General features: G+C 42.8%; 1 protein-coding gene across 1 annotated transcript; it reads left to right on the top strand.

The window, feature by feature from the left end:
• Nucleotides 1-3,492: 3,492 nt before the first annotated feature.
• On the top strand, nt 3,493-10,344 carry LOC125777104 (prolow-density lipoprotein receptor-related protein 1-like; the record flags this gene model as incomplete). Its single annotated transcript, XM_049451025.1, has 18 exons — nt 3,493-3,754; nt 3,921-4,046; nt 4,116-4,235; nt 4,328-4,573; nt 4,632-4,883; nt 4,949-5,108; nt 5,176-5,392; nt 5,493-5,676; nt 5,787-6,123; nt 6,212-6,409; nt 6,491-6,679; nt 6,756-6,953; nt 7,016-7,578; nt 7,642-7,765; nt 7,862-9,439; nt 9,505-9,682; nt 9,738-10,033; nt 10,107-10,344. Coding segments are annotated over exons 1-18 (5,268 nt in total), but the record flags the coding sequence as incomplete, so codon positions are not given.
• Nucleotides 10,345-10,346: the final 2 nt, after the last annotated feature.

Raw genomic sequence — 10,346 nt, 5'->3', positions numbered from 1 at the left:
TATTCAGAATAACAAAATTGAAGTAAATTTCAAAAAAAAAGAAGCGCAAAACAAAAGACCTTATTCCGCTAACATGTGCGCTCGTAAAAATATAAATTTATGATGCTATTGCATAATACATAATTTCCAGTTATAACTGGGCGGGCGAAGCGGTGAAAGGGCGCAAACTGACGATTGGGGTGTGAGAATGCCGGAGTGAAGCGTAGTGCTGGTTCCTGCACGTACACACATATGCATATATACACACATATACGTATATACCATACATACATACGTACACATGTATGTATGTATATTCAAATACATACATAAATACCAACTCACTCTTAAGCTCATGCATTCATTTATTCATATGTTCATATGTATGTATGTATGTATGTATGCGTGAGTGTGTTTTTGTGTGTATTGTTATAACCGCGCGTGTGCGAATATTATTCATACTGTGCACTAGCAGCAGCCGAAAAATTACTTTTGAACATTTTCGCAATAAAATCAAAATTTACTGCCGTACACAACAACAACAAAAATAATATTCGCAATAAGCAAATACAAAGGCAGTGTATTGCAACATAAGTATATATGGATATATGTCTATATATATGCACATACCCGAATTTGACTTAGTTTTGTACGTACAACACCTGCAGTTTTATTCATTTGAAGTGTGTTATAAAGCCTGCGACTGAAAAGACTTGTGACACATCGACAGTGTAACCCTGGTGCCATGCCCACTGCATACAGAAAATATTGAGGCATATCTAATTCTGTCACTTATGTATATCCCCTGTAATCCCATGGGATGGTGGAGAAGCAATAGCATCTCTGTCGAAATGGTGTGATTTAAAAAATTACTCGCCTGTGCTCGAAGTGGCACAATATATTAAGTATAATTAGAAGTCTGATTTGATTAAGTCTGTCATAGCGTATGATCATGAATTGTGAAATATTATCAGAGCGTAAAGTTACTCATCCGCCATGTACAGCCGTCACGTCTGTGCTAAATGTTTTAATCACTGGGAAACTTTCTTCTTATTAAGGACTACCATTTGTTCCGGTCAATGCAGAACTACCTTAAAAGAGTAAAGCTGGCTTTAAGAGAAGCCTGTGAAATCTTCTTGTCGCAGTTCTTCGCCGATAAACCAGAAAAATTTTACACTAATGGAATAAAGTCTCTAACAGAAAAATGACAAAAAGTGGTCGAATAGAAGGTATATATTTGGTTCATTCATGTTCATTATAAAGATAAAAGAAAATAATTTGAAGTTTGATTTGAAATACGAAAAGACTTTTTCGACTACCCGATGTGTGGAGCCCAGTTTCCATTGCGAACTTCTTACCGAAAATATCGGTCAGATATACTATTGAAATTCGAAACAAAATTGCGGGCTTTAATGCTTGAAAGTGGCGAGTGTATAAAATGTTCGATTACACCCGAAATTAACTCTTTCTTACTCGTTCTTTTTATTATTTAAGCTGCAAATGTTCCGTTTATTTTATGTAAACTAATTTTTTTTCAATGCAAATTATCTTTTTCGAAATATTGTGAGCTGCAAAGAAAGGAGCATAAGATAAGGCACACAAGACATTAATTTATTCATTTGCGTGGCGTCTCGAATGCATTCATTCATTATTTGTTCGTTCAGTTTGCGTTCGCTGCATAACAACGATGACAACAACAAGAACAACAATACAATAATCAATCAACGCGGTCTGATCTAGTTTGCTAGTGTGTTGTTGTTATTGCTAGTGCGTTGCTGTTGCTATTGTTGTTTGTTCTTGCTATTATTGTTGTTGTTGTTTTTGTTTGTCGTTCTGCCACAATGGCCTTCTTTCATTAGCGTCAGCGCTGTCGTGTCAAATTTATGCGCATTTCATGCACATTCGCATTCAGCCAGCAGTTGGAGCATTGAGCTTTCGAAGCGCAGCGGCACTCGTTCCCCCCAATAACTCGCCTCCAATCGCTTGCGCTCATTAATTATGATTATTGATTCGTTTCCACATGAATGAATGGGGATAATTATTAAATTCCCATCATTGGCGCAAAGTCAGCACGGCTTGTCTCTCTGTGTGTGTATGTGTGTGTGCGTCTCTGTTTGTATGTTGGGTACAAAACACAATAAAAACAATGTCCATTATGTCTGCAATAAAAGTCGCCACCGACACCGCCAACACCACCATCATCGCTGCGCAGTTTCAGCTCCACTTCACACTCGCCGCGAAGCAGGCAGGCAAAGCAAGCGAACAAAGCATTTCACACATTTGGCGGCAAATGCGGCACAACGCTCTCGCGCTGCGCTCCGCTGTCGATGGCTCCATGTCATTGACCATACCGGCAACATTAATTAAATACTACACACGTATTTGTTGTATTCCGTGTATGTGTGTGTGCATGCTTGTGTCCAAATGTTAGCATGTAGCAGAGCAACAACAACAACGCGGCAACCGTTGTCAACGTCACAACAGCGTTGTTGTTCTGGTCCGCGTGCGCCTAACAATATCTAGTAATTTGTTAGCAATTTGGCTACCGCGCATTCAAATGGACGGACATACCTGCCGCCGAATTCATCGTAGACACCAAACAATGTGCTAATGGCCAAATACGCGGTGTGTGTGTGAAGCGATGAAATAATCGTTTTGAAAAGTGTTGACAACAACAACAATAATGGCAGTTTCAATACCCGCTTGTGCCGTATTAATTTATGACTTTGCACGAAATTTTTATTGCCACCGTTCGGATTTTTTTTGTTGTATTCAACATCGAATATGTGTATGTGTGTGTGCGCCTTTCGGCTCACAGCTGCTCTTAAACACGCGCCAAAATAGACTTGATTGCTTTCGCTGAACACACATATGATGTAGGAGTATACATATGTATGAGAGTGAATTTGAATAAAACATATATGTACATTAGAGTGGGTCGATTTACGGGAGCCAAAAACATTAAAAAATCATGTATGTGGGGAAGTGTTCTACGATTCGTTCGGTACAACTATGGGTCTGAAACTGGCTTCGAGCCGGCGTTTGTTAAGGCAAAGTATGTACGTGAACTAGTCCCTCAGTTTCCGAGATATCCAACTGAAATTTTGCACACGTCCTCTTCTCTTCAAGAGTCATCATACCTCATACCACGGAATCAAGTGCTTGTATGGAAAACTTTTTCATTTGACGAGATACAGGGTTTGTCTTGAAAGTAATCGTATCGTTACACTTCTTTAAAAACTTTCAAAATAGGCTCGTTGGCGTTAACGGTTTGTCTAGGAGGAACAAATTCATGGTGGACGATGCCTTTGATGTCAAGAAGGACAATGAGCATTCGTTAGCTAGGAACGTCCTCTACCGAACCCAGTCGGTGCGCGCAAGCTCCGAAGTACAGCCGCGGCGGAAGAAAATCAATCCTATTACTTTACGGACATTCAGTTCGAACCACTATGGCGCATAGCTGGCATACAAATGGAACGATCTCTTTTATGTTATAAGAAATAAGCCAGTGGAGGGTACTATAGCTTCAGTGCAGACGACGCGAACTTTTGTCTTATTAATACTTTTTTTAAGCTCGTTTAGTTTTTCTCTTTTTTTACGTACGAATATTTTGTTTGATTAAAGACACTAAATTATTTTTGCGTTTGTTTTCATTTTGTAGGCACCTGCCCATCCACCTACTTTACTTGCACTGATGGCGGTTGCATCCCCATGCGCTGGAAATGTGACTCTAAGAACGATTGTGCCGACGGCTCTGATGAACCGAGTGAATGTGGTGAGTTTTGGAAGATCGGATGTGTTGTAATTTTGTGGCTTTGGAGTGTAAAGGCGGGTCCTTTATGTTTTTCCCCTTTTTATAAGCCTGTTTTCAGAAACTGAAAATGTTGAAGTATTCGCTTTCCGTTGACCAAATTTGAACCTTCTTTGTTCTAAAATTGCAGTGAACGCCTCCAAATGCAATGAGGGTCAATTTCAATGCACACATTCTCGCAAATGCATACCCAACAATTGGGTGTGTGACAGCGAATATGACTGCGGCGAATTCGATACATCCGATGAGACAAATTGTGAGTATCGTTAATATTTGGCTAAAGATACCAACATATTTAATTTCTTAATATTTCAACGAAAAATAGGTCACAGCGATGAACAGAAATGCCTGCCATACCAAAGCGAGTGCAACAACGGTGTGTGTCTGGAGATATCGCGCTTCTGCGACGGCACCTGGGATTGCGACAGTGACGAGCTGAAGTGTGGTAAGTTGGCGCCTGATGAAAAACACGAAAGCAGAAACAAAAGTGTGGCGTAAATAACCAGCAGCTGCGCTCTCGCTCTCTAATTTTTCCAGATAAACAGGATGCAGAATGTGCGCACCTCAATTGTTCCTTCAATTGCAAGTTAACCTCGCGTGAGGGTGCCACTTGCTATTGCCCGCCGGGTCAGGTGGCCTTCAATGGCACCCAGTGCAGGGATTTTGACGAGTGCGGTGTGGAGGGCACCTGCGACCAGCTGTGCCACAACACGCTCGGATCGTTTGAGTGCAGCTGTGTGTCGGGCTATTCGAGACAAAAGAATCGCTGCTTGGCAATAAATGGTAACAAAACAAAAGCAGCAATTTTCAGTCTTTAATTCGTGCGATTTTTTGTTCACAGTGCCGACGAGTGAAAACGCTTCCCTGGTATTTTTCACACAAACTGATATGCGGAGGGTCGACAGCAATGGCGAGCTGCAGGACCATTTTGTGTCCGGCGAGGTGTCCGCTATTGAGATATGGCATCGCAATCGAACGGTATGTGCTATGTACTCCAGCGCTTGGACGACGGTGAGCATGCGCTGTCATCGCATCGATGATCTGAATGCTAATTGGCTAATGCCTTTGCCGGAAATGGTAGCCAGCATGCATTGTAAGTACCATTTGCATGTCTCGTCAACATATGCCAGCCAGTATTAACATTTTGCTTATATGTAGCCATTGATAAGTTACTGTTGGACTGGATATCGGGTAACTGGTATTTTCTCAACAATGAGCTGAGCGTCGTTTTTATGTGCACGAATTCTATGCAATACTGTAACCTACTGCTGGAGGATGTAATGAATCCCTCGTCATTGGTTTTGGACCCCACCAAAGGGTAGGCAACATTTTGCGGGGTTTCATTATATGTCCATATACATATATATCTGATTCTCTCTCTACAGTTTTCTATTTTTTACCGAATGGAGTCCCAGTTTGTCTCGCGTCACGCTCGACGGACGCAATCGCACCATTTTGGTTTCCACACAGATTTATTACCCCAGTCGCATGACATTGGATTTACCCAATGAACATATTTACTGGATAGACATCTATAAGGACTTCATAGAGCGTGTCGATTACGAAGGCCGTAACCGTTGGGCCATGAAGAAAACCGCAGACGTGAGTAGTGCTTTGAACATCAAGTTCTCTCTTTCATGAGAGAAGTAAAAATTAAAAGAGAAACAAATTGCCTACCTGATTCCCTTTCCAATTTATGCAGACTCACGTGGTCCTGAAATCCCTGCACGCCGTAGAAGTGTTCGAGAACACCGTATACATAGCGCCTTGGGTTGATACAGTTATTGTGAAAATCAACAAATTCACACTAAAAGCGGAGGAAATCGTGAAGGACGCAGAGAGACCGTATGATTTTCGAATATTCCATCGGCAAAAGCAGCCTGAAGGTAAATTTCTATTCTGAGTAAACATTTTTCAAAGCAGTTCAAAATACCGAACTTTTCAATTTACTATTTTGATTTCACTTCAAAACTTCGTTGGTCGTTTTTCTCCCCAGTGGCGCATCAATGTCGCGATAACAACGGCGATTGCAGTCAAATTTGTGTGCCGTTATGGACGAAGAATTTCGCCACCGCCCAATGCCAGTGCACCGCCGGTTATAAATTACGCAACCGCACGGACTGCGTACAGCTGAACAATAACAAATTTCTGCTTTATGCCAAGGAACGTTTGTCCAGCATCACCGGTGTCTCGTTGAATGTGCTGGAGGTGCAACAGTTGCTCAAACGAAATGAGCACACCGACGCCATTGTGCCGCTATATAATGTAACCAGACCACTGAGTATCGACATTAACGTGCGTGATAAATTGATATATTTCGTTGTGATGAAAGCGTGAGTATTATTGTGCCCCTCTGGCGGTCAATGCTGTTGGAGTGCGGGCCACATTCGAAAAATACTAAATCGTTTGCTTCATTTGCAGCTCGAGTTATGCGCTCTACAGCCACTCCATTGTAAGCGGAAAACGCACAGTGCTGACCAATGGCAGCGGCAGCTCCTCGATCTTGGCCTACGATTGGATCGCGCAACACATGTACTGGGGTGAGGGGAATTCACTGCGTGTGGCGCCCATCAAAAATATGAGCAACATTTTCACCTTGCCGCTAGGCGAAATGCCCATGTGAGTGGACACGTTGCATGACTGCTGCTCCTTGCTTACAAATAAAGTATTAATGTGTATTTTTATATTTTGCCTAATCAGCTCTTTGGTGCTTCATCCCGCCGAAGGCATGCTGTATTTTAGCGCTTGGATAGGCGATGCGAAGGGGAAAATCTATAGCGCATGGCTCGATGGTACGCACAGAAAGGTGCTTGCTGAGAGTGTGAAGGATATGCCCATGTCATGGCCACTCAGCTTGAGCATCGATCGTAGAGGCAAAAAAATATATTGGTATGTTTGTATGTTCCACTAACATCTTATATATGTGTCTATATGCAACTAATTCGGGTTTCGAACTCAAAATCAGGTGTGACGTGAAAACGAATAGCATAGAACGTATGAATGTGGATGGAACGCAACGTACTTTACTCTTTAAAGACGCCGAATATCAACCCATATCGGTGGCGTTTCATAACGGCGTTGTTTTCTGGGCGGATAAGAAGAAAGGAACTATACACCGATTCACCGTGAACTCTCACACCGTTAAGACAGCAGCGAAGGGCAGGTAAATACGAAAAAATAACAACGCAATTATGCATAAGTATAAACATTTCAAACTCAACTTAGTCAAATGGGCGTACATCTTTTGGAACGTGGCGATACAACACACCTTAAAGTTTACGACTCCGAAAGCCAGCCAGCCACGGTTGCTTTGAACGCATGTGCCACATCAAATTGTCCTGGCATTTGTTTGAACACTCCACAAGGTCCCGTCTGTCGTTGCCCGGATAATTTCACGCTCAATGCTAATGGCTTGCAGTGTATTCCTCAAATGTTGCTAAGTGAGCCGACGGACAACTGCACTTCGGGTTTTCAATGCATTAAATCGAAGCAATGTGTAAATACGAAGGACGTGTGCGATGGCTTTGACGATTGCAATGATGGCAGTGATGAGAGCAGCGAACCGAATGGACCGTGCAATATCAATAAATGTGATTTGAGTTTGCATTTTGTCTGCAATAATCGTTGCTATCAACGCGCGCTGCTTTGCAGCTCCATTGTGTACTGCAAAGATGGCACCGATCAGCAGAATTGTGAGACACACACTTGCAATAGCAACGAATTCACTTGCGCAAAAAGCGGAAAGTGCATCCAGTTGTCGTGGGTGAATGACGGTGTGGCAGATTGTGGTGAGTATATTGAATTTAAACTGAAAAGTCTTTTGGTTGATGGGCGTGTACTGCACAAAATAGGTCCAGATGACTCTTCGGACGAGATGACGGATTTTGATTTAGAAGAAAAGTGTCCAGAATTCGATTGCAAAAATGGCAAGTGCCGACCATTTTCCGACGTTTGTGACGGCATAGATCAGTGCGGGTAAGGTTTTCCACTACCATACTGCTATATGTTATGACTCCTTGTAAGTGTTGTAAACAATCTCTTAACTACCGTTTCTTCTTCAATTCGCTGCAGCGATAATTCTGACGAGCGTGGTTGCGAGTTTGAGTGTGGGCGCGATGAGCACTACTGTGTACCCATTGGCTGCTATGGGGAACTGCACATGTGCGACGGCATACAAGACTGTGTTGATTTTAGTGACGAAGCCAATTGCAATGAAACAAAGAGTGACAATCACCCAATCGATTTGGGCGACGTACATGCCTGTGGCAGTAAGGAGTTCGGTTGTACAGATCCGTTTGAGTGCATCCCGGAGTTTTTACGCTGTGATGGTATTCCACACTGTTTCGACAAGTCCGATGAACTCAATTGCACAACATTAAATGCTTCCCGAGCCGATTTCAATGAGACAATATTTTCATGCGAGGCACCCGATCGCCTCTGTGCTGTGTCGAATAAATGCATTACTGTTCACCAGCTGTGTGACGGTAACATTGACTGTGAAGACACGACCGATGAAGGATTTTTTTGTGCCGACAAAATGTGCGACAAGACGAACGAGTGCTCGCACTATTGTCACAACGCGCCAGAGGGCTTCGTGTGCTCTTGTCCGCCACACATGTTCCTGCAGCCAAATAGGCATCGCTGCAGCATGCAGCATGCGTGCGAACATTGGGATACTTGCTCGCAAATTTGCGAAACTGTCGGCAAAGTATACGAATGCAAATGCCACGAAGGCTATGATTTGGAATACGATCGCTTTAGTTGTAAGAGCACCGCAGTAGATGAACCCTATGTTATATTCACGAATCGCCAAGAGATACGTGGAGTCAATTTGAGAAAGTCGGTGGTGAGCAATTTCTATACGTCGCTCCGTAATACGATAGCTTTGGACTTTCTATACAACAACGAGTCGGTACAGATTTTTTGGACAGATGTAATTGATGACAAAATATATCGCGGTTATTTGGTGGGCGAAAGTTTGCGAAAAGTGGAGGCGGTGGTGCATTCAGGCTTATCCACCACCGAAGGTTTGGCGGTAGATTGGATCGGTATGAATCTGTATTGGGTCGATTCGAATTTGGATCAGATAGAGGTAGCTAAGTTAAATGGTAGCTTTCGGCGTACTTTGGTTGCCGGTGCGATGGAGAGTCCACGCGCTATCGCATTGGATCCACGAGAAGGTCTTCTTTTCTGGACTGATTGGGATGACAATTTTCCTCGTATCGAACGCTGTTCGATGGCAGGTGAATATCGGCGCACTATATCCACTACGTCTCAAGTGTCAGCTGGTTGGCCAAACGGTCTGACATTGGATTACACACAGAAACGTGTGTATTGGGTGGATGCTAAGTCGGACTCAATATCAACCATCAAGTATGACGGTTCTGATCATCATTTGGTGGTGCGTGATAAGGACATATTATCGCACCCTTTTGCAATATCTGTATTTGAAAACTACGTGTACTGGACGGATTGGCGGACAACATCTGTAATACGGGCCAACAAGTGGAACGGTTCGAATATACAGGTAATACAACGTACACAGACCCAGCCCTTTGGCATACAAGTGCTGCATTCAAGTCGTCAACCGAGGGGTGAGAATCCCTGTGGCACTAATAACGGCGGTTGTTCGCATCTGTGTTTGCTGACGTAAGTAAAGTAGTATTCATGTATTTCTGTCAATTTGCTATAATTTATCACTGTTATTCGTTCAGCGTTAAAAAAGGTTACAAATGCGAATGTCCGCACATAATGCGCTTGGATCCTGCAGACCATCGCACTTGCGTACCTAATGAACAGGTGCTGCTCTTCATAATGGGTGACGAGATACGCGGCATCGATTTGATGCAGCCTAACCATCACACCATACCCACCATACGGCAATCACCACAGGCAAGTTATAAACTAAATTAAAAAAAAAAATTTAATGGAGATTACAATCTTGCAGGTACTTGCGCCACAACGCATTGACTTTACCGTCGACGACAGTCGAATTTATTGGTCTGACATACAACTGAATGAAATCAAAACGGCTGGCATTTCAAATGGACTTATCGACACCATCATCAACACTGACATACACAAACCGTATGGGTTCGCCATTGATTGGATAGCCCGTCACATGTACTTCTCGACCGGTAAAACGAAGTGCCAGATACTGGCGAGCAATTTGAAAGGCGAGTTCGTTACAGAAATACACAGAGATCTCAATTTGGTGGAGAGCATTGCTTTGGATCCAGCTAAGTATGTTAGCTGACGCATTATGAAAAAGAAAAAAAAACGTTATTACTACATATTGCATTTATGTGTTTTGTAGGGGAAAGATGTATTGGATACACTCCGAACGAGACTCAGAACTGTGGCTAATTGAGCAGAGCAGCTTAGATGGCTCTTCCCGTAGCGTTGTTTTCCAATACAACAAGACTTTGCTGAGCTTGACGATGGACTTTGATTCACAGCGTTTGTATTACGTCTACGACAATTCCGGCATTGCCTACTACGATATTGTGCGAAAGATAATGGTTGAGACATTGCAATCAAGTGAAATTATGACCAT

This window comes from Bactrocera dorsalis, chromosome 3, assembly GCF_023373825.1.
Source record: "Bactrocera dorsalis isolate Fly_Bdor chromosome 3, ASM2337382v1, whole genome shotgun sequence".
NCBI lineage: Eukaryota > Metazoa > Arthropoda > Insecta > Diptera > Tephritidae > Bactrocera > Bactrocera dorsalis.
Note: the sequence above shows the minus strand (reverse complement) of the source record. Positions and strands in the feature narration are given on the sequence as shown.